The following is a 24,918-nucleotide window of genomic DNA, read 5'->3' on the forward strand; positions in this document are numbered from 1 at the left end:
CTCTAGGCTGGGTATTTCCAGTTGCTCTTTGAGAGCAGTCTTCAAAACTGAGAGATTTATGCTTTGGAAAGTTGTGCAGCCCCTCATTTGTCTTGCTGAAACGTCTTTCCAAGACGACTGTTCTATGACTACAGCCATAACTCCCACCAGCGATTAGCCGTAACTCCCACCAGAGATTATCCTTATCATGCTAATGCATTGTTAAAGTAGGAAGAAAGACAAAAAGGAGCTTTTCCTTCTCCTTGGCAGTGGCATCCTACCTGCAGTCTCCAAGGATGATTGTGGGAAAAGGTTTGTGTTACAAGTTGAAAATACTTTTTCTGATGTCTGAAGTGTTTAAATTAGCTGTGTTCCTATGACAGGCACTGACAGCTTTCCTCTCAGTGCTTTTAAACCTCAAAAAAACCCCAGCGGGATCTCAAGTAACTTTTCTGCAGGCTCACTGAGCACCTCATCAATAAGAACCATGACAAAATCAACTGGGGGACATAAATAAGGACAAAAAGAGAAGCAGAAGAACCAGAAGCAGTTTTATCATCCCAGTTCTGTCTCTAGCCCATGCTAAACTGGCCCAGAGCTGATATAACCTGTGGGGGTGACAGTGGCTCATGGGGCTGGCCAGAAGACTACTGCCACGCTCTGGCATTGCTGGCTGTGCCATGGCCATGAGAAGGAAAGCAAAGGCGCTCACTGGTTGGGACAGCCTTCTGGGTATTGACTTTGACTTTCAGGCTAGCTGGGATGGGCACGACAGCTCCAGCATAGCCCTGAGGCACACCCTATGTCAGCCTTAGGGATCGACTGGGGGACCCCACTGCCTCTTATGCGCTTCATTAGCAGCAGCTGCTTGCACTCCCTAAGATCTGCATCCTCACCTACACAGAGCACCCCTACTACGTACATGTTTTACCTTCAGTTTAACAATTCAGGATGGCATCATGAATAACTTGGGTTTTTAGAGCAAGGTTGATGCAAGGGCTAAGATAGCATTTAGGGAGTCCATTTATCTTATAGAAATATAAACAATTTAATTTTCTATTCACATTGTAATACAAAAGACTCTAAAGAACAACACTATCTCAGAGAAAACATCTGCATAGGTTTAAGCATGGATTTTCTAAGTGGCAATTTGATTTTAAAGACTTGGCAATACTTCGAATTTACTTGGCCCATGAAGGGAATATATTTAAGCAAGGTGCTGTATTGTTTTATAAAATCATTGTTCAGAAGCACAGTCAATCCTCCTTTCTGACTACATTTTTTTGGGTGCCATGGATCTGCTTTCTTTAGTATTTCAGGAAATGTATGCTGTCAAAACTTTGTAAAGAATTGTTTGAGGGACCAGGAATGTAGGAAGCTGTTTGCGTTGCTCTGGCTCTGTAGGTAATCATCAAAGCTCAGCAACAGCTTAATGAATCTGTTGGAAAACTTCTCCCTTTGACCATCCCTGTGGAGTTCCATTTGGGGACCCCATAAAGTTTAGCGTCCTGGCCAAAGGAGATAGCAGGATTTTTTTAACAGCAATTACTTGTACCAAAATATTGTAGTGCAGGTTCCTTCTGCCCCGATGCTCCAGCTCTCTGCGCTGATTCACAAAGTGAACCTCTCACAGTTTTTCACCAGCGACACCAAGGCAGCCACCTACCTCCTTAACAAAAGAAACGGAGCAATCCACATTAAACAGGGAGGCAGCCCCAACCAAAGTACTGTTCTTAACCAACGCTATCATTGCAGCCTGCCAGGGCTTCTCATTTCATCACAATTCCATGTTTTGGAACTGCTAAATTCACTTCCGAATGAATCATGTGGTTCAGAGACTGCCTTGGCAGCCTGCACGGACTTTTTGCAGACCCTAATCAAAGTAGTGGTGACTTTAAAGACTGTGATAAATAAGGACTGGTCTTATCAACATCAAATTGTGAAATACAGCTCTGTAAATCTCACAACAGGGATAGCAGGAGTCCGTCCTGTGAAGGAGCCTGCCAAGCCGTGGGGTCAGATCCCCGATTGCTGCTAGTTAGGTAGAGCAGTGTAAGAGACTATGGACTGTGCTGGTTTACATAAGCATGAACTGGCTTGTGCCAGCAGCATTTTGCTTTTTTCATCCTCGCTCCTTGTTGTGTCCCAAAACTGAGCTACAGCCGCTGTTGTCCTTACCTCTAGGGAAGTATTTTTCACTTTGACCAGGAAAATGTAAAATCCTACCAGACCAAACTGGTAAGGTTTTGTAACTATTTAGCATAGATACAACTGACTACACTATGGAAAATCAAGATTTTTCCTCTCTGTGACTAGCAGAGCAAGTGGAAAGGTGTTGTGTGCAAGTGTTAGTGGGTCACAGGATTTGGCAGCACCTCAGTTAGTTAGCTTGGATTGTTCCAGGCAGAGTTAATTATTTCACCGTAAAGCAGAGAGAGCAGCACACAGAGCTGGAGACTGTAGATCACCTTTTGCTTACTCTTTTCAGTTGAGCTTTTTGGAAGAACTGCAACCAAGACGGATTACATTTGAGTCATGGACATGCTGAGTGATGTTTGTGTAGGGATAAGAGCATGTGGCCATATGATGGGAAATGACAGCGGAGAAATTGCCAGAGGGAGGCAAGCAGACACAAAAACTCATGAGGGCATTTCACAAACACCTGACACAAAGAACTGAAGGAATAACAGACACATTAGACATCTACATCTGAAATTTAGATGTAGAACTCTGTGCTCAACCCCCATCTAACTATGAGCGCCCAGTAAAGTCTTTTACATCCCAAAATGCGAAGAACCCAGAAGAGCTATGAACCTGCCTCATGCAAAAACTCCAGGAGCCTCCTAACCTAGGTCTGAGTGAGTCTCAGCTTTCCAGCCCCATCCCGTCAGCTCAGACAGGCTGGCATTGGTGACAGCAGCTTAGTGAGCAGAAAGCGATTTGGAGTTCAGCCTTCAGGTCTCTTTTTTCCTAGAGAGAGTCGAAGTTGTTTCTCCCCCAACCTACAGTGACCCACCACCTCCAGACTGGTAACTGCTTTTGGATACTGATTCCTGTTCGTGTTTTCTGTTGGAGTTTTTCTGTTCTGCACAAGTATTTAAATACGCACGCAGTGCAGGATGACTTTTTACCTTTTGTGTAAGCCCCTGCTTAGGAGAAGGAAGATGAGGTGAGTGCCATCTCCTAAGGCAATGACTGCTTAAACGCGACAATACCGAGTAGCACATCAGCAACTGAGAAGAACCAGGATGACCTGCCCTCTGCACCTCATTCCAAAAAATCATCTCAAAGGAGTCCAGCCAGCAGAGTGAGGTGTTTCTTGCACCCCACCTTGCTCTTGTTGCCCTGTGGGCCAGCACAGCTCGTGTCCCACCCACGAAGGAGCCCAGGGGCCTTCCAGAAGGTGACAGGACATGGTGAAAGAGTCCGATGGCCTGAGACTGCACTTCCACTCCGTGCATTCTTATTAACAGACATGCAAAAATGAGTTGAAGAAGACAGCCAGCCGGTCCTAGGCAGTGGCTTAGGTAAAGGAGTAAATTGCAAAATTATAATCCTCAGTGAGAGAGTTCGTAGGCAATGGAGCTCTTCCTGAACTGAGATACTGCCTGTTTATGGTGCCCTTCAATGCTGTAGAATAGCATCTTTTTCATAGCTGAAATGTGGCTGCAGGGTGCTTGTGTAGAGAGCCCGGCCAGGAGAGGGTTACCAGAGACAGCTGTCCCTGCAGAGCAGGGAGATAGGTAGGGCAGCAGGAAGCCTAACGAGCCTCATTAGCACCAAGTGCCTTGGTGGAGATGAGGAAATAAATGAGCAAGGGTGGGAGACCACCACTTCTGGGTGCTGGAGTGGGTGTGGTGATCAAAGGAGCTTTGTTAGTGCTCAGTTATCCTGGAGAGCATTGAAAAGGTGAGGGAAAGATATTATGAAAGATAGCTATGAGAGGGAGTGATAGCTGTGCTAATCCTGTTCTCACTGACAGTTATTTCAGCTGAGGAAATCTTTGTGGGTTGGGAGTTATGGGGTTTGTACCTGAGCTCTTCCAAGTCCTTCCCTTTGTCTTTTCTCTCTCCTAAGTGAGACATGATGCTCCCTCTCCTCTCTGCTTGTCTAGCTGTAAATGGCTGTGGTGGCTGCGGGGTTGGGGAAGGATGTGAATATTGCTGAAAACCAGAGCTGCTTGTCATAGCCTCTGAGGTGCAGGAACCAAGTCCATCAGGGATGAAATGGTGTGGGGCGGTGCTGGCAGTTATTGCTGGGATACTGCTCTCCCTGCCCTGGACACTGCAAAGAGTGAGAAGATCTCTCCTTTGAGGAGATCCGCTTCACGGGTGCTTTTGTACCTGCAAGTGTATCCAGGGGATGGTCCAACTGGCTCTGAAACACCCTGGAGTCTTCTCCTAATCCTTCAAGTTTCAGTGATGGCCAGGAACTGGGGGATGCTGGAAGTTACTGAGGTTTTTCTTCTCTTCTAGTAATGTGCTCTCTGAGAAGTGCTCAGCATTTCCTTCCTGTTTAGTCAGGGATGCTCTCTCTGTGCTTGAGGTCCCTACTTTGTGTTAGTCTACTTTAAATTAGCAGCTTATGCAGCTTCCACTGGTTGCTTTCAAAAAGGCATTTTGGCAACCCCTCGTTGCCGAGGAATGTCCTTTATTTCTTACAGCCTTTGAAGGGATGGTGCCAGTTCTTCATCAGTGGTTGGGAGTTCTGCAGTGCAAAACTTCAAAAACAGATTGAGCGCCGATACAGGGAGCAGATTGCGGCCTGATCACAGCTCTGACTCCCTGTATGCTGCGTCCTATCCAGGGAAACTGGCTACGGAAAGTTACAGATGGCAGAAACAGAAACTGTGTTCTCTGCTTTGAACAATGCTGTCTTAAAGCAACTGTTGAAATCTGCTGCCTCTTCAATATCTGAGTGTCCTAATGAGGAATAAACAAATGCATTGAAGGCAAAAAGGAGTGAAACCCCCTGCCTGCCACAAATCTGTTGGGATAACTGGAGGTTTTGTGGGTACTGGGAGGTGCAATCTCCCCAGGGTCTGTGGCTTCATCAGCTGGATGCAGAGAGCATGGTCTGAAGAGCAGGTGGAGGGATTGGTAACATTGAGATGCTGGAGCAGTTGTGGGTGTGTGACACTGAAGAGCCAGATGCATTCTGTGTGTCTCATGATGGAAGATGCAAAAGGCTGGTCAAGTATCAGTTCTTATGACTCATCATCCCAGTTTCAAGGTAGGGAGATTGTCATCATGACCACCAGGACTTTCTTGGTCCCAAAATGAGCTCTGCTCCTTTTCCCTACCCTCTTTCCAGAAACATCTTGAGCAGGAAGCCAATTTCACACTTACTCCCTTTCTCTTTTTAATGTTGAGCTAATTGGAGCTGTGTGTCTGGAAGTGCCTGGCCCCTGGAGCATTCCTACGATGCTTGTCCCACTGTGGCAGGAACCCAGCTGGAACCATACACACCATCTGAGGGAAGAGGAAGCCTCAGAGCTGTCAGAAGGTTTAACTGACTTAAGACAGGTACTGGAGTTACTGGAATTTTCCACATCCCTATGAGAACCTCTCATGGCTGTATCTAAACTCCAGGAATTATTAGAAGCCCTGTGTGCTTTATGCATGGGTCAGGCGTGGCCCAGCCAAGGGCCACAGAATGCTCTTCTGTCCTCACCACAGCCTGTGATAAAGGTGTTGTGCAGCTCTAATATGAAATTAATCCCAGCTTGTTACTGTCCTCTATATCTTGTTCCACTCCTTTGTGTGGTACCTACTGGTGAGACCCTGCACTATTGTAACACAGTTCTTTGAGTGAGAGCAACCATCACCAAAAGGCAGTGTTCCTGCTGCATGCTGTCCTCAACACCCTGCAGCCAGGAGCCCACCCTCAATGTCCTGGGGTGAAACATCCCCATTCAGCTGGGGTTTCTGCCTCTACCCCAGAAATCTTAAGCTATACATCAAATGAGGCTTTAAATTGTGTTACAATAAGTACTGAACAGACCCACGCACAGAGCTGCAGTAATAAAAGAAAGGACTTACGGAGCACGTTCATGGTTAGACAGGAGCTGGTCTACTGCAGAAGAGCAGGAGGAGCTTGGAGTCAGAGGAACAGCCACTTTTAGTGCAGAAAGGAGGAAAGACAGACACAGTGAGGTAGTAAGGGGAGAAAGGAAAAAACACAGAGGTAGTTAATAGGAAAATGCTTTCCAGCTAGCCTGGCATTAAACATCAAGCACTTACATTCTAATAGTGTCAAAGTTAGAGCTAGATCCCCAAACCTCCCACTAAAGGGGAAACTTGATTTTTATAGTAGTGGTGGTAACTGGGTTAGAACTGTATGAGCCATCAGGTGGGGTCCTTCTTTTCATAAACCATTTTGGGAATCCTTCAGCTTTTCAAGAATATCCTTTTCCTGTCTCACTGATACAATTTTAGGCAGGAACACTCTGCTGAGCCCATTTTCCAAAAGCTCTTCAGCATTGCTCTAGGAGGGGATTTGATAGCTACATATTGTCTTCCTCCTGCTAATTTAATGAGTACTACCCTCCCATTTGGTCTGACTGAGGATCCTCTTTTGAGGAAGCCACCTTTATCTCTTAAACAAAAGTTTAGGGAATAGTAACTAGGTCACTTAATTTCTACCCATGATAACTGACATGTTCGCTGCTAAGAAATTTGATTTATGGAGGCAATGTGGACCTGCCATAGATCCCTGGCTGGTGATAGTTGAGCCTTTTGACAGCTCTAGTATGCTGGAAATGTTGGTCTGCTTTTTAAAGTATGGGCGGGGGAGTAACAGTTGTCAGACTGCAATGCAGGAATACGGCAGTTACTATTTAATTTTTAGTAAAGTTATAATTATACCTGGCTGCTAGCCAGCCCCCAGTACTAACTTTAAAAATGAACTGCTCTTGGCTGTGAACAAGGTACTGCTGGTCTCTCACCAATCCTCTGAAGTGTAACAGTGCCTCTTAATGCACTTAACAGCTGTACCTCCTGTTCCTAATCTTGCATTTTTCTCCTGACCAGTTGACAAAAGCCTGATAAAGTGCAAATGGAGAAGAAAAATTTCCTATATAAACAGCAGCAGTTCTGATGCGGAGAAGCTGAGAGCTTCTTAGACCTTTTCATAAGCAGTGATTTCCTTGGATTTGATGGATTTGTTCGTGTTTTTCCCCATTGGCAAGGTGCCTGGCAATTTACAGGCAGACCTTGGTCCCTGTTGTAGATTTTGATGTCAGTGTTCTCTTCACCTGGGCTGCCCTAGGGATAAAAACCCCACCCTATTGCCTGTGTATAGCACAGGACCTTGCCAAATGTTTCAACCAGTTGTATCCTTGGGGGGGGGGGGAAGGAGGGGAATCTTTAATTTCTTAAGATATAAGTAAAAGAAAAGCCATGCTACAGTTGATAATTTTCTCTATTGAATAACTACCTTCACTGTTAGAAATTTGTGCCTTATGTACAAATGTTCTAGTTTCAGCTTTCAGTCACAGGATCCTCTTCACTGCCATTTATACTAAAGATTGTCTTTGATTGCCTTCTGGAAGCTTTGATTAAAGACCAGCTTCCCCTTTAGGCATAATCTGAATTTCTCACTGTAAGGCAGGCTTTCAAATATTTCGGTTACTTTGTGCTTCGATCCCCCTGAATTTTCTGAATTTTTTTTGAATTTTTTTGAATTTTGAATTTTTTGAATTTTTTTGAATTTTTTTTTTTCATGTTCCTGATCTGGGCACATCAGAACAGGCTACAGCATAGCCTGTGACCACGCCATGTCAAATAAAGGGGTCACGTCTTTATTTCTACTTGGTATTACTTTTATTTCTTCATTTGTGGACAAAAGAGAACTTTTGGCCCTCCTGACCCACGGGTGTGCTGAGCTGCCAGATTTGCATTCAGCTGCCCATCCTCGGTTACACACAAGCCTCATCCTCTGCAGACCTGTCCCTTCCCCTGGTAGACCCCCACTTACAAACAATTCATGGGGATCAGAAAAGGGGACTCTGATCCTCCAACACTTTCCCAAAAAGGGAGTTTTGGGGAATTAAGAGAAGCAGGTAGCTGAAGTCTAGCTGTAGTGGAATGAAGGCTACCTATGTTTGCCTTTCCAGCCTTGGGGGGATTATCTCCACCCATATATTCAGGTCATTATAGGTACACTTCCAAGAACCTAAGCAGAAATTCATGAAATGAGAAGGTGGATTTTTTCATCCCATACTTATTAAAAAATATAAGCATCAGCTGTAGGCCTTATTTCTCTGAGGTGTAGCAGATCTAGATGTTATTCTGCAACAATCATAAAAAATAAAAATACAGTGATAAATAAAGCAGCATATACTGAAAGAGGAGTGTGCAGTAGAAACTATTGGCCAAACAGAAAAGGACAGAACAAGTCAGGAAACACGAGGTACTTTGCAGTTTTGAAGAAGGTTTCACAAGCTGTGGAGGACATGGAGGTTAGTGCAAAACACAAGTGACTTAGCAGCTCCACTGAATGACAAAGACAAGAATTACACATTAGGGCCAACTGTGAGAAGAAGAAAAAGCTTTGCACAAAGAGTTAATAGACCTGGCTTATTTTCTGCATTTCCTTGCTTTTTATTGACATCTCTAGTTTAATAAGAGCTTTTTCCTTTCAGCCCAACAATACCCTTGTACTTCTGCATCTGTCTATCAAGTATTTTGAGAGCATCATACCGGGAGTTGCATGATGTTTAGATCAGGGTTTTATTCTCATTCTGCTGACTTAAAATGGGGTTGGAGGGGAGACTTTGCAAGACACCTGTGTGATACGCTTGCTTGCAGAGGTGGAGTACCCACAGAGCCCAGCCTCAGGCATTTTGGTGCCCTAAATTGCCTTCTGGAGGAGCTTGTCTTCACTGATGTCTCTGGGGCAAGAGGGATGTCCCAGCTCAGGCGCCTCACCGGGGTAGCGGGCCTACCCACCCCAGGTAACTGCAGGCTCAAGGCTGTCTCAGACCTCTGCCTGTCTCTGAAGAAGATATGCGTTTCTGACACCCGAACACCTGGATATTGATTAAGCTGCTTGTTTGTCCTCCCCTAAAAGCCACTGAATTGGCTTAAGAGGCTGCAGTAGTGGTGTAAGTAGCATCAGTGGCAGTGACAACATAATTACCAGCTGAATGTTATCCTGTTTGGGCACAAAAGCTTTGTAAGGCTAATTTAACCACAAGGGATGTCTGTCTCAGCTTGTGTTATATGTGTCACAGTTTGACAAAAACGGTGGCAACAAGAGCTGAGAATTTGGATTGGTGAAGAAACCAAATTTCAGGCATCTAAAAATTCATCTGAATTAGACAACTTTCCTTATGTCATGAGAGTGTAATTAATGTATGTCTGATGTTCTGAGCGATATTCCAAAAACCAGTCTCTGTCCAACTGCCTCTCTGCTGCTTCCCAATATATGCATTTTTTACTTGAAGGCATGTATGGATCTTGCAGATCACTAAGGATCTAATTGCCTCCAAAACACTCAGCACCCAGGTCTCTAATGGAAGCCAAAGGGAGAAGCACTGCTGAAAATCAAAGCCTTTTGTTCAGGCGCTCTGAAATATTTGCTTGTAAAACTCTGTGAGTGTGCCTCCTGACTTCAAACAAGATGTGCAGGCGAGGCAGGACAGCTCCAGAGGAGCACGACAGCCCGTCCTGCTCAACCGTTAATTAAGCTGACAGTAAGAAGCCCAAGGTAAGCATACACCATTTTACAGCCAAATCTTCCAAGGCAAACCCATGTGAACCTGTGCATAGGGGAAAGAGATTTTTAAGGAAATTAATTTAGTCTACAGCTTATTTTAAAGGATTTCTATGGGCTTGTTTTAAAATTTATTAAGAACAAAGATTCTTTCAAAAACAGAAAAAGAAATGGTGTGTAATTGAAGCGCATCATTTCCCTAAGTTCTTTGAGCTGTTTTTTTTATGGACTCCTCTCTTGCATCCTGTTTTCTTCACTCCCATATGATCACAGAAGCTGAAAGGGGCTGTGCCTAACGAGGGGGCTTCAGGGATGCTGAGGCGCTGCAGAAGGTGCATCTCCTCGCTGGGGAGCTGGATGTGACACTCCTGCTGGGGTGGAGCTGAACAAATGTTCCCATCCTCTGCGCTGACAGCGCTGTGCTATGGCTGGGTGCTCTGTTGTCAATGGTATGAAACTGAGATCTTTGAAGATCTCTCGGTAACACTTCTTGAAGTGTCATTCGTAATTGCTTTCTTGCCTACGAAGTAGTTGCTTTGTGCAGTTCTTGTCTCAAATATTGTATCGAAGTGTTATAAAGTGCTTTCACTGCTAATAAACACTAACTATGGTGCTATAAAAACTTGTCAAAAAAGCACCATAGGGCATGAATCTCACTGAATAAATTATATGTGCCTTTAATACATTAATGTAAACTGTTACTGTTTCTGTGCGCTACCAGGCAGCTTACAGGTCAATCAATGATAAAATTATTCATACATAACACTAACATAAGATACCACCAGTTTATTGATTTTTCTTTTCTTCGGTACAAATACTTGAGTTTGCCTGTTCGGCTATGCTCCGTTTCATGTAGCAATGCTGCATCCTTCCGTTCCTTCCAAAGTGAGAAGTCCATATCATGTTTCCTTCACTTCTTAAAAAAAATAGTGTATTACTGTGGTTTGCACTTAAACATCTGTTACATGTCTTTCCAGAGGTGGCTTCACTTCAGTGGTACAAAAAGTGCTGCCAAGACTCAGACCTTTGAGAGACTTTGAGGCTCAAGGAATTGCTATACTTCATTTTGAGAGAGGTAAGGATTTCAAAGCAGTACAATGCTCCTGCGAGGATGTCACATTATATGACGTGTGACGTAATACCAAGGCAAAGCACAAAAATGGAGAAAAAAATACGATGGGATGTAAGGGGATGTGAACTACCTTTTTGTTTTTCCCTTCATACAAGTGGGCGTATGTGAAGATAAGCTAAATTCAGTCTAACGTTCACATATTTGTGTCGGATGATTTGGAAAGCAGTCCAGAAAGGGTTGTTCTTTACTGTGGTGTTTCCCAAGCTATTTTGGCCTGCCTCCTTCTTCCAGGAGAGTGCAAAATGCAAGCTGATGCCCTTGCAAATGCCATGCCAATGCCTGGCTGATGCTATGGGTCATGCGAGTCCCTGCCTGTTTACAGGTATAGGCAAGGTAATGCCCAGGTTAGTGGCCAATGGGTCAGTGATCCTTTGCAACGCTGAATCCTCCTGGGACTGAATGAACTCGCTGACAAAACTCTTATTGGCATCAAGAGGATCAACAGCTGACCTGGAAGAGCATCTCTGTGAACTACAATGAAGTTAATGGTCTTGAAAGCAAATGCATCCAGCTGCACTTGGATTCACAGTAGAGGTAGCAGCATTTGCAGGTGGTCTAACTGCCTGCATGAGTCTCAGAGTGCATTCCCACTGTGCAGGTGCATTTGATGTTGCTATTTAAGGAGGCTGCTGCATGCAGCGATGGCTGCTGCCACAACATCTAACAAATACTGGCTTATACCTGACATTCTTCCCAGGTAATAAATAGCACTTTATAGATAAAGCTAATTGCTCTTTAGTACTGTGTGCCTCTTTAGTTACTGAAGTGCTGTGCTGTGTTTGATGGGCCTATGGAATAACACAAATCAACAGCCTAATTAACATCCCTTCTGTTAAGTCTGCAAGAACATCTCTTCAAAGACGGTTAGCGATAGTGACACTTAACAAGTGTCAGACAGAATCAACACGCTTCCTTAAGGGACATGATTGACTTTGAAACTACTGGCTTAGTCACTGCCAAGAAAGGTTTAACAAAGCAAGATGGTTATTTTGACTTCTGTGAGGGAAAGCAGCGTCAGAGGAAAGGAAGAATGCAGGATGGACCACGGCAATGTTCTTCCTTTCCAGCACAGTGCTGTTCAAGCAAGGAAAACTAATACAGCTCAGCTGTATCCTAAGGATTTCTCTGTTGTGCAAAATTCGTTTCAAAATCTGTGCCTGTAACATGTCTGTGTTTTCTGGAATTAAACTTTTTACAAGTCCAGCTGAAGACCCCGTGACAGGAGTCCCTGACTCTGCTATATGTGGAAGCACACAGAGCTAAACTGAGCTTCTGCTAGAGCTAACATGTCTTCCTCCCCTGATGAAAGACAAAGAGGAAAAATATCAGTGAGTCTATCTGCTAGTTAACTCCTCACTCTACCTATAGGATAAACTTTCTGCAGGAAGAAGGGAAAACTGTTGGAGCTGTCCTCTCAGAAATCCCCACACTTTCTGCAGTGAAAGTATGAGATTGAGGCAATTTCATCTGCATCTGAGGGTGCCTATACCACTTCTCCTCCAGGTCAGAATGCCTCTGTGCTTGACAGTTAATTTATACACATTTTACACAGAAAATGCTGAAGCTCACTTTGATCCAAGTATATGAAATCTGTGGAGGAAGTCGCCTCTTTATGACCAGATGTTTACATGTCATCACTCCTTCGGAATAATCTTTCAGAAAAAAACCCGCACATTTCTCCACAGACGGTGGTTGAGTCCCACTGTGGATTTATTGGTTACCATTGACATCAAGGATACCAGCAGAGACCTCTTAAGCTTCCAGAAGATATTATTTCTTCAAATCCAAACAAATCAGTCCACCCTCAAACTTCTTTGCTGGTGGTCTGGAGCCCAGCAACAGACCCCTGCCAGGGCACAGTTACAACCTCCCAGCATTGCTCAGGAAAGCTCTGAGCTTTTCATGTAGATCAGCACCTCGAAATATCCTTCATGCTTGGATCTGGTATGCTGTTCCTGCTCACCTGTTGCCTCTGGTCCATAAGAAGTTAAATTAATACAAAATAGCAGACATTACTAGAAAAGTTAGCTCTAGCTGCACAGAGATTACAGCCAGTCTTTCCCCCTTCTGGCATCTCACAGTGCAATTAATTACACTTGATGTGGAGTGGAATTTGAAATAGTGTTTATAGGTCAAATTCATATTTGAATTTGTAAAATAGAGGGTGGTTAATTTGCTTTGTACTAACTACTTACATAGACTTTGGGTATAAGATGCCAAGGATACGAACATAAAAAGAGAGGAATTTTTAGTAAATGAATTAACTGGATAGAACAGGAGAAATTAAAGACAGACATATTTCTAAAGAAGAAACAGAACTTAAAAAACACCTAATAGTGAAAGCTATTAGAAATCATGAAAGTGTTCCCTACAGAGGGTGCGGAATCTCCTTTGTCTCTGGAAATTTGAAAATAGACTTCAGACTCTTGACACATGTCAGTCACACGCTCCCCCAGCCAGGAGTTACTAATCTTGCATGTTAAGATATGACTACTCTTCTGACTATAACACCTGCAAAATACAAAGGTTCATAGTGAAACTAGTCTTCAGATTATAGAATTTCAAATGATTTGACATCAGTAGTAAGAAATTACATCCAGGTGTATCCCTGCAATGTAAGAAAAAGATTCAGATATTAAGGAGCTTGTGCATCTCAAAGGACTACACTTTGTCAACAGTAAGACAAAGGCAACGTGTGGTTCAATGAGCTCTTCAAGCAAGAGAAAACATATAACTTAATCAGGATTAAATGAAGACACAGGGTCAAAGGGAGAATCCAGAAAAATCCCCCATTGATAAGGTTGTGATCAATGAAGGCATCATATAGCAGGTATAAATCTCATTGATAAAGATGCAACCATAAAGCAAAACATAGCAACGACAACAAAGGCGAGTTCCAAAACTGCCTCCTAAGTGCAGGAACCTGAATTTTAACAATGCTGTCTGCTGTGATGGATGATAGCAGTGCTGAAGTAGCCTGTGATAGCCAAAGAACAGAAAGTAATGCAGAAGTAAGGACTGTAAATCATCAGCTAATGCAGAAATAGCCTTACTCGGCTGTATGTAATGGCTGATGTAGTATTTGCAAGACATTATGTACTCCCAAAGGCATACATAAAGAAATATTGCATCTTTACTGGTGACAAAACCAAAACAAAACCACATCTGTATCAATTCACAGGTCAGGTCATCTCTTCAAGATGCAAATGCATACTGAGCAGCAGATGTTAGCAGCAACTACAATCTTTGCTACACCTAATAAATAAAAACAAAACCCTCAAAATGGCCAATTTACTGTTTTGAAATGTGCAGTTTAAGATGGAAGATGCTTACAGCTGATGAAGAACTGAAATCACAGGTGGATGAGCATGCAGAGAGACTCACAGCAGGTTAAGCAGGTACCTGAATTTGATGAAACATGAACCAGGCAGTTGCCCAGCAATCAGAAGTATAGGCAATGGTTAAGGATCCAAAAAGTGGCAAAATGGTAAAAGGCAATCAAATCACAGCAGATGCAGTGAAAGTCCTTGACATCATTTTGGAGATATCAAAGAGCTGGCCAAAATGTCTTGCAAATAGCAGGGCTCTTCTCTCTCACCAAAGGCTTTAGAAGCAGTTTGAACTACAGCAATGGGGAAGCTTTTCCACAGTGTGAGTTTACAGAGAAAGAGGCAGTGCATTTGTCCTACAGCAATCAGAAAGGAAGAGAGTTATTTAAAAATGAAAAAGAAAAAAGAAGTTAACCTAAAATTAAAATGCACTTAAACAATTAGCCCTGAGCTTGAGAGACGTCTGCTGTCACAATGAAAAATAGAATATAACAGTAATTGCTTAGATTTATATAGCATTTCTAGCCCTACAGCATGTGGAGCTCTTTGCAAAAGCTGATATGCATTGTGAAAAATCACTTTGACTGATAAAACATATTAATCTCTGGAGAGGAGGGAAACAGCCCAACACACTCAGCACAGCTGTGCAAAGGTCTCAGTTAGGAGCTCTGCAGTTGAAACAGAAGGGAAGTAGGTGGATAGTAAATTGCTATCCATAATAGAATTTATTCAGGTACCAAAATTAGTTCTAAACCCTGTTTTGGCCCTCTGGAATGAAAGGAGAGAGTCCCAAAGGACTCAGAATCAGATTCAGTATGTCAGTATGTATTATGAGGGATGTATGTGTTTACCTAAATGTAATTGTTTAAGTTACATTCAACTACTTAAGTGATATGTTTTCAATAGGTCTGGGCCTTGCCACGTAACAGGAGGAGATGTCAAGCGGTCCAGCTGCAGGGAGCAGTGCTGTGTCCAGCAGTGCTCCTCTCTGGGCAACAGGTCCCCGCTCCCAGTGCAACAGGCACGAGACTCCTAATCACAGCTGGAAGGCAGGAAATCTGCACACATCTTTGTCCACCTCATCGCACCATTCTCAGCACCAGCTATTCAGCCTGCCCTGTATTCTCAACACAGGACACATTGCTGTTGAGAAGCTCCGCTAAATATCATTACAAGAGAGAGAATTCGTTTTTCAGCAGAAGCTTTCTGCTTTAGGTGTATGAACCTGAATAAATATCTAGCATGGTATCATTGATTCAGGAAGCAGTGCTGGGATTAAATTAGGCGGTCCAGTAACGGTGCTCCGTATTGGGAAAGACTCAAGTGAAATCAGATTAGAGCTTTTCCCAACAGATAATGTCCTGCTTTTTCATCAAGGCCTCCAAACCAATTAAAATTACCATTCAAATCACTTTGTGCATAACAGGAGCTACTTGCTTTTACTGTCAGGAGACCTAGAAGGATGAAACAGTAACCGTGTGAAAATCTAGCCCATCTTCACTGAGTGAGTCCCAGCAGACAGATGACTTTCCTATTTTTGTCATGCACTCCCTTGCTGTTTCCTTGCACTATCTTTTGCAGGAGAGAGGAAAAGAAACTTTGAGGAAAGCTGCAGATGCTGGACAGGAGGGAAGCAGATGGGAGAATGGCAGTAGGTGCTGAGGCTTTGCAGTGAGGGAGGTGTTTCTGAAGCCCTTGGGAGAGCTGTTAGAGCTCTTCAGGGCTCCATGTGGAAATCGTGTTCCTGTTCCAGGCCAGCGATTGCAAAATGATGGGGACACACTGTTCATTATGCAAACTGGCTGTGCAAAGCAGAGAGAAATAAGAAACAGTCATGCATGTCAAAGATCAGAGAGGTTTAATTGGAAAAGACAACAATTAATGCAAGTTATTTAAAGTTTCCATTTGAATCAGAGAGACAGTGAAGTGAAACCCAACAATAATTGCACAGAGAAGAAATGTTGACCTGCAGCAGGACTAGCCATCCCTGTGGCTTCTTCCCCTCTTCTTTTCCTATCGGCACCTTTCCTTCCAGCACTGTCCTCCGACAGCACTAGAGGGGCTACTGTGAGCTGGATTGCCGCAAGCTGCTGTAAACCAAGTTAGTTTCCACTTTTCATAAACAATAAACAGATTAAGAGAGGCTTTGCACAGATTAACGGGGCTGAGCCAGGGGTTTGGTTATGTAGGCTTTGCTGGTGATATACAGAAAGGCTGAGCAGGACGCAGGATGGCGTGGCCAGGCAGCTCCTGGAGTTACTGGACTTGAGCCCAGCTTCCCTGGATGGCCCATGGAGTACAAAATCCCCACTGCTCCCTGTGGAAAGGGCTCTCCCAGAAACCTCCAAATTATATGGGTCATACCACAAATGGGGAGCTACTGAACCAGGGGTTAGGCATTCCCTAGGGAGATATAAACCAGGCCAATGCACAGCAAAAGTAAATCTCAGACCAGAAAGAAAGCCTTAACTGGGATCCTGCCCCACCAGAATACATCAATTCCCTTAATTATCCAAAGCACAAGTCATGCAATTAAAAATAGACAAAAATGAGCTGATACTTCAGTCGTTTCCAAGCTCAAGGTGCCCTTTGGGGCCTTGGCTTCCCTACAGAAACAAACTGACACAGAAGTTCTGATCTTGAATCTTGCATTAGGCCAAATAACAAAAAGGGGTTTATCTTGGCTCTAATCTCTTTTTCCAATATACAGACATATTGAAAGAGATTACCTTACTAAAACTGAGGGAAACTGTGGTATTTTAAAACCCTTATCCTCTCTTTCCTCTGTAGGAAATAAGATAAATATCTTGATTTCACTTGGTACAATTACAAGAAGCTTTTCTCTTATCAAAAGTTCTCTGTTTCCTCTGGGGAGGCATTTTTTGAGCTGTGTAGCATGCTTCAGCAGTGTCCTGATTATTGGCAAGCCAAGTGTTTTTTGGGTGAAGGAAGGTACCGGCCACCTCTGACACGGGGTGCAGCGCAGATGCCAGCATCAGCTTACCCGAGGGCAGGAGTCCCTGTGGGAGCTGGTTTGTACTGGGACAGGCAGTGTGCTTTGGCAGCGGGTTTGGCAGGGCTCGGCTGGCAGGTGGGACTGGTGTGCAGCCAGCGAGGGCCAGGGAAGGGGCCGTGCGCACACATGCTGCCCGCACATGTGCGGTGTGGTGCGATGCCGGCAGCGCTTCATCGTCCCAGGGAGCTGGTGTGATGCTGAGCAGGGGCAGGGAGCCAAGGTCACCCCATGCCCTTTCCCTAGATTTTAACCTTTTTGCAGAAGCATTTTGAAGTGTCAAAAGAAAAAAAGTCTTAAAACTGTTCAGCTTTTAAATTTAGCACAGATCCCTAGGAAAGGAAAAGCAGGGAAGGGGTGGGAGGAGGAACCTTACCCCAGATTTCACAGATGACGGCTGAGAAATTAGTGTCTCGTCTTCCTAGCCTGGGGGTAACCCAACCTCAATAAAAAGCCTATTGCATTTACAAATACAAAGAAAGGCTTCAGCAATAACTTTGGAAAACACACACAATAAAAAATAAGTCCACCCCCATGCAAGCTGGAGTTACACTGCATGCAATAATGCTGGTGGTTGCTTCAGCAAGTGCAGACATGCTTTGGCTTCCCAAAACCACGACAGGGGCAGAGCAGGGGCTGTATCTTAGACAGTGAGCACAGCTTTGGAGAGGCTTCCAACTACCATGTCTTATCATAACCTCCCACCCCACACAGCTTTTCTGGCTTCAATTAATGGTGCAAATCCTGCTTTTTATTTTCCAGACTGTGCTGGAGTCTCCCTTCCTCTTTCGCAAGTCTTGGTCTTTGGGATTCTTTTTTTCTGACGTTTGGATCTTAAATGACGTGGGAAGTGGCTGGTACCCTCGACTGCAGTGCTGCCTGCCCGGGGGGTGTTTGTGCAGCAGGAGCCCAAAGGCAACGCCATGGCAAACAGCCTGACAGCTCTCAGCAGCTCTCAGTGGCTCCCGCTCCCTTCCACTCGGGGTGACGTTACAGTATGACAGAAAAAGCCCGGAGGTGTGTCTGTGTCACTGTTAAGTAAAAGGGGCCAAAACCTCTGCTGGCACTGGCTCCTGTTTATGCACAGCTGCCAGCGCATGGGCATTTTTCACTAGCTGAAGCAATCAGCCGGGCTGTAGCGCTGGCCTTGGCTCTCTGCCCTTTCTCCCCAGTTTTCTTTTTTAACCCTTGCACTTCAACAGTGAGAATAAAGCTGCTGGAGAAGAGCTGAGAACACCGAGTGGTCCAGGGCTCGGTGATGGGAGCATCAGTGGAAGGTGTGAGCAGGTGACCGGCATGGGGAAGCGGCCGGGAAGGGAAGGGAAGGGAAGGGAAGGGAAGGGAAGGGAAGGGAAGGGAAGGGAAGGGAAGGGAAGGGAAGGGAAGGGAAGGGAAGGGAAGGGAAGGGAAGGGAAGGGAGCCTTGCTGCTGCTTCCCACCAGCCCAGCTGTGGCTGCGGCTGCTTTGCCCTCCGCGCATCCCCGTGTGCGCTGCCGTGCTGGATGTATGTCCTGGCCATTGCAAACGCTTTTGCCCAGGGTGGATTCAGCCTCTGTGGGCAGCACATCAGCTGCCTGGAGGAGCTTTGTGTGCCACCAGCTGCCACAGGGTGCCCTGTGCGTTCACCTACTTGTAGAAGTCAGGAGATGATAGAGAAATACACACACCTTTCTTCAGATGAGGGAGAGGGGAAAGGAGGGACAAGACTGTTGTGCAGATGATGATGCACATCATCAGAACAACAAAAACAATCTTTTTGTTTGTAGGTTTGTTTGATGCTGCACAGAATGACACATGGCCAAGCCCTCTGCAATGTGTGCAACTCTATTTTTATGGTGGTAACTTCTGCTGTTGTGGAACATCCAAATTCCCAGACCTGAGGGTTTCTCTGCTCTTGCATCCTGCATAGCAGAGTGTATAATCTCACCCTGCACTTCCTGACTCAGCCCGTATCTCCTGTTTGAGCTGTCATGTACCTCCTGGTATTTATAGCTCGCTCTGTCCTGCTTGTGGGCCTTCACAACTCCCAGTCACAGTAGTTGTGAATGTTACACTACAAGGCTGTTGCTGTGGAGAAGACTGATGCCAAGTTGTAAAATCATGCCAGGGAAGTTGGAACATAAGTTTGATTGTAAATATTGGCAAAGTTTCATAAAAAAATTACAAGAAATCTCCTCCCAGAAATTACAAAACTCTTTTTTTAGTTGGTATTGAGTCTAATGATCTCCTGTATTTTTACAGAATACCTTTTCATGCCAGCAGCTAATGAAATTTTAATGAAAACCAAATTATCGCTTCACTAAGATTAACAACATTAGCAAAGGGGAAGACCTAATAAGTACTATACTCTAATTCCCCAGTCTGAACCTTTTCCCTGGTACAAGATTGTCCCCCTGTACTATTTTTAACAACTACTTTGTCCAGTCTATCTTTAAATGGCAGAATGAGATGAGATGTCTGTATGTACTGTACCTGCCATCACGTAGTCACTCTGAAGAAGAAACTGGGAAATAAGAGCAAAGGCACAAAAGACACGTATTTAGAGAATTAACGGAGGTTATTTCAAGGTCACTGAGAGCCCTTGTGCTGAACCGAATGCAAACCAATACACTTGTGCTGCCTCTGCTAATACTTCAGGGATAGAGGTGGAAGTTGTTTTCTCCTTTCTTGCGCTCATCACCCCCACCAGGGTGCAATAAAATACTCTGGCTATTGACAAAGCCACACACTGCTGAGAGCTGATCGGCTTAGGCCGTGGTCCAGCCTGCCAGCTCAGCCCCTCGCGGTGTCCTGCTGCGCGCCAGCTGCCACCATCTGTCCCTCGCTTGTCCTAGGCACGGCTGCCAGGGCTTCGGGCTGCCTTTTCCCTCTGAAATCATGTGGCACCCAGCAAAATGGTGAACTTGCTTCTGCCTGGGTGCCCTCAGTGCTAGTACAACAAAGCAATGGATTGAAAGCAAAGGGGCTGAGGACATGCCTGTCCTGGAGACCAGGCCACTCAACCAGCAGAGACCCTTGTCACTACCCAGTATGTCCTGAACGAAACAGGCTGTGGGTCTTCCCTGAACACACTCATGCTTTGTGTTGAATACCCATTTGTGAACTAGAGAGGTTATTACAAAGAAAGCCAATCTTCAATCTTAAATTTCTAGTGGTAGAAAACTGCATATGATAATCTGTTGTCACAGATTACAATTTTCACTGTTAAAAACAACCACTGTGTTTCTAAAGCAAGTTTGTGCATTTTAAACTTCCAGGTCTTTCCCTTGCTACACATCTGTGCATTAGGCTTCTGTACCCAAACAGACACTGACCTCTCTATGTTCTCTAGTACAAGATAAATAGTTCATGTGCCAGGACTACAGCTTCTTTTTGAAACCTTTAATCCCACGTCATTTTTTCCAGCCTCCCTCTGGAGCATGGTACGCCACTGCCAGCCCTGCCTGGGCTGGGTACATGGGCAGCACTGGCTCCGTGTCTGTGGGAATGGCTACCTTCACTCTTCAGGCTCAGTATCAAGTGGGAGCTGATGTTCAGCATCAAAGCCTGTTTCACACTGGCTGTTTATTAGATTAGCCTGTGATCTGAGGTTATGTTCAGCATGCGAAGAGGCATAACCATAAAGACCATGTTTCTGTAACTCTGTGGAAACACTTTCCTTCTGCTCAGTTAACCCACGAATTCAGAGCACAGAGTAGCCCTGTGCTGCTCACTCTTATTACTGTTAGTCCTCTAATCTTGTACTATCTGCATATGTTATCGGCAATTATTTGTTTTTCTCCAGAGAGGAGAGTAAAAGTAAACAGCTTATGGCCAAGACCTGTTCCTTAAGAATCCTGACTATAAAGACACCCACTAGAAGATGGTAATTTTATTATGATTTACAAACTACGGGGGTGATCTAGTTAATACATGCCATGCTGATGTAGGTACCAGGTCAAATGTGTCACACTTCTTGCAAATTGCACCCTCGTAAAATTAGTTTGGAGAATGAGATCTACTTGTCATAATCTTATGTTTACCAGTGGTATGGATATTACCCTGTCTTTTCAGATTTTTTTTTTTTTATCATGTTCTGTATCAAACAGTCTGAACACTATCACTTAAGGACATTGTTCTTCCTTCCCATTTATCTTTGGGTGCAATTTTGTGCCAAACCCAGATTCTGGGAATGAGACAGAGGCAACCTCAGGATACCAAGCTGCTGATCCACAGCGTTATGGTCTTGAAAAGCCCACTCACCAGCTGGTGGGAAATACTGCACTGCAGCCGCTGCCCAGAGAGGTAGGAAGCACAGGAGCCTGGCCCATGAGGTCTTTTGGGAAATGGGGACAATTTCTGTTTCTCTCGATGTTCCCTGATGGATGCAAAATCAGCCAGTGTGGTCAGGTATCAACAAGACCCGAAGCAGTTCAGCTTCTGGTTTCCACTGGGGTCAGAATTAAGGCCAATGTGGGGCTTTGTGGGGTTCTGAGGCAGTTTCCTGCTATCGTAGTCATACCATATAATGAGATGATTTTTGTAAATTCATGAAGCTTCATCTTATTAAAAATTAGATGTTTTCCCCCACTAGTCTTACTAAGAGGTTGCTGTAAACCATCACTGCCATGATGGCTGGAAACTTTCATCTAATTCCATGCTTAAAATTATTTCTGGCCACCTTATATCCATTTGTTCTTATGACAGCATTATTCCTTAGTTTAAATAACTCTTCTCCTTTCCCAGTCTTTACCCCTCTGATGCCACTACTTGGCAGTGATAGGTTGACGGCTGGACTCGATGATCTTAAGGGTCTTTTCCAACCTTGACGATTCTATGATTCTATGATTCTATGTATTTACAGACAGCAATCAGATCCCCTCTCAGCCTCCATCTTGCTAGATGAAACAAGCCAGCCACGCTCGGGCTGTGGTACAGAGCCGCACGGTGCTGCTGCTGCCAGCACAGGGAACTGATACTTGAACTGAAACTATCAGAGTGGAAAATACATCACCTTGAGCAATCTCTGGTTGCATTGCCCAGATGGCTCAGCCCTGGGGCTGTGCTAAAATGGAGGAAATACTCTTTGTCACTCCTGAAGTCACCATTTTTGTTTCAGTTGATATAATATTTCATGCCTTGGGACAGAGAGCTCTCACGAAGTTTCTCTCCTTGTCATGGCTCTATACCATGGTGGGAAGAGCAGCCTCCAGAGTGACTCATGAGACCACCTGCTCGATATCCTTCCAGCAGCGCTCATGCTCTACGGGGTATGCTTTTGGCAATGCCTAATGCTGTGCTTGCACACTTGTAACGGGGGAAGTGTACAAGACTGGTGAAAAGGTCTGCCAGACAGCACCCAAGGATGTCAGCATGGCTTATCCAGGTACCTGCAGCTGATGAAAAATGACACTACTGCAATTTAAAGTCAATCCGCCAACAGATTTATGTCTACTAAATGAAAAATTTCATTAGCTTATCTTGTGCCTCTTGCTAAGCACTGGAGGGTCCCTAAGGACGAAGCCCTCCCAGGCGCAGCAGAGGACGTTCCTTCAGGTCCTCCAGCCACCACGGAGCAATGCGATAATGTGCCTGAAGGGTACAGTCAGCTGAGGGTGGCTGCCCACAGGCCCGCTAATCAGAGTAATTTAATCACAGGAGCATGATGGTTTGCATGCAAACATAATGTCTGCATCTAGTTGCTAAGATGAAGCAAAATAAATCCCCACCATCAAGGACAAAAATCAAAATCCCAGCCCAAGCATACACAAAGATATTAGCTGCACCCTAGCAGTATTTCATCAGCTTCTCTGGAAACAAAAATTATTTGTGTCTTTCAACAGGGAGTTTCCGCTAAACTGTCAAAAAGAGGAATTACATAAAAAAGCAAAATTTGCAGGGGATGGAGATGTCAGGGGGATGTAATAATTTGTTGTGTTTCTCAAGCTTTTGCTCAGAAACTTCCTAAAAAGAACTTAGTGGGAATGTGCTTTATCAGCACATTCACAAAGGGGTGAAGTTCTTGCCTATCGGACCCATTAATAGGGCAACTGCTGGAGAAATTACAACACGTCCTAAAGCTTAGCAGCCTGTAATTGCTCCAAGTCTCACAAGCACAGCAAAATATATGCTGCTTATATTGTGCCTCTAAAGTGACCTATGGAAATCCAGTGTGAAACAGTGAGCAATGAGGCAATGAAGGAAAGAGCAGACCAAGGCCGAACGATCCATCCTGGGGCTAATGAACTTCTAGTGAAGAAGATGATAACATATGTCAAAGCCCTGCTCCATCGTGCAGGATCATTATAATTCCCAGGCAGTTCCTGCCAGTTAGAAATTTAACCCCAATGGCCTGATTTTGTTCTAAATAACTGTATAGCTTTGGGCAGTAGTATCCTGCCACTGGCATTCTTTTCCAAATGATACTTCAGTGATAAGAAAAAAAATCACCAAACATCTACTGAAAAATCTGTTCAGTTTGTGTAAAGGGAAAGAAAACCTTTTAGAAGGGTATTCATGTTGTCATTAGTGCTAAAATAAAAAAAAAAAAGATTAAATCAAAGATGTGCATCCTTTGTGTTTAAAAACTGAGTCACAGTAAAGATTCACTTCCACATCAATTTCAAATTTGGTCATACCAAGCTAAACTAGCATGTTTGTTATTCAAGTTTTCTGTTCCCTTGCCGGGTCTGTTTGTGAGTTTTGTACACCCAGGTGCCTACCTGCTGCTTGCCTATTTCGCCTGAAGAGCAAAAACAAAAAAAGACCTTTCAGAAACTCTGGAAGAGCCAATAAATATTGGATTTTACCCTTTCAACTAATTTGGTGGAGCCCTCAGGCAGCCTAGCAGAGTGAATGAGGAATGCAAATAGCTGGCTTTGAAGCTGAGGGCAGTCAGGCCACCCTGAGTTTGAACCCAAACGTTAATCTTTCACCTCTGGGCCAGCTGATCAAAGCCTTTTGCGAGTTTGTCCAATAAAAGTTGTGCATGTACTGACATATCTCATTTTCTTTCATTTGTTGTTTTGTTTAAAGGAGCACTGAAGACCTTCCTTGCCCAGCCTGGTCGGTTGCTGCTGCAGCCTGGAGCTGAATTCCAGGTTCTCGCTGTAGCCCTCGTACTCTTTCCAACATCACAAACAGAGCAGGGTGTAACACCTCCCTGAAAACACAGCCGATAAACATCTCCTTTCCAGAAATAACTTCCCTCTGGTTTACCTAAATAGTCATTTCCGTGAATGCATGCACGTGTGTGAGAGAGAAAGACAGAAAACAGAGGGGAGACAAATATTTAGCATCATGTAGCAGCAGCAGACCTGGGCTCAGATTCCTCTCTGCTGCTACTGAAACGGTTTTTAGGGACTTTGGCAGGGAGGACTGAAATATTGTCCTGGCCATGCCCGACCTGTCCCCGCCACGCTCGCTGCCACCGTCCCTCCTTCCTCCAAAACGCCTCTGCTGGTGCCAGCAGCCACCACTCCGTCCCGTGGGAAAATGTGATAACGAAGGCGCGCGTCCCCCCGTCTGAGGCTAAATGCACCTTTGCTGACGAAGCACCCGGCTTGCCAAACGCCAAGGGACAGCTCTGCCCTGCGCAAGCTGGAGAGGAGACACGCAAGCAGAGGACGGGGAGGCTGTGCTGGCCAGGCTGTTGGCTGGAGGCTTGGCTGGGCTGGTGTGGGAAAGCCCCACTGCTGGCGCCAGCCCACGGCTGCTGCTGCTGCGGAGCAGCGGGAGCCGCCAGGGCTTTCCGACCCCTGGCAGCAAGT

At 44.7% G+C, this 24,918-nt stretch overlaps 1 protein-coding gene and 1 long non-coding RNA gene across 5 annotated transcripts in view; one reads left to right on the forward strand and one right to left on the reverse strand.

Annotated features, from left to right (window-relative positions):
• Positions 1–24,918, reverse strand: part of HTR4 (5-hydroxytryptamine receptor 4) — a 140,607-nt gene that overhangs the window by 24,373 nt on the left and 91,316 nt on the right. Inside the window, exon 7 of one of the 3 annotated variants that reach the window (XM_087753611.1) lies at positions 6,021–6,096. The exons of the other annotated variants lie outside the window; for them this stretch is intronic. Coding sequence (XP_087609737.1) covers positions 6,036–6,096 — 61 coding nt within the window. The 3' untranslated portion in view covers positions 6,021–6,035. The remainder of the gene's footprint in view (positions 1–6,020; positions 6,097–24,918) is intronic. 3 annotated transcript variants of the gene reach the window in all.
• On the forward strand, positions 3,828–8,965 carry LOC148056119 (uncharacterized). Of its 2 annotated transcripts, XR_015703824.1 has the most exons (4): positions 3,828–3,888; positions 4,643–5,211; positions 5,352–5,504; positions 8,790–8,965. It is a non-coding gene; the product is annotated as an uncharacterized LOC148056119 (long non-coding RNA). The 2 variants fall into 2 exon arrangements; XR_015703823.1 differs by lacking the exon at positions 8,790–8,965 and having other exon boundaries at positions 5,352–6,013.

The sequence above is a fragment of the Nipponia nippon genome, unplaced genomic scaffold (assembly GCF_047370975.1).
Source record: "Nipponia nippon isolate SJK-2023a ecotype South Korea unplaced genomic scaffold, ASM4737097v1 scaffold_17, whole genome shotgun sequence".
Taxonomy (NCBI): Eukaryota; Metazoa; Chordata; class Aves; order Pelecaniformes; family Threskiornithidae; genus Nipponia; species Nipponia nippon.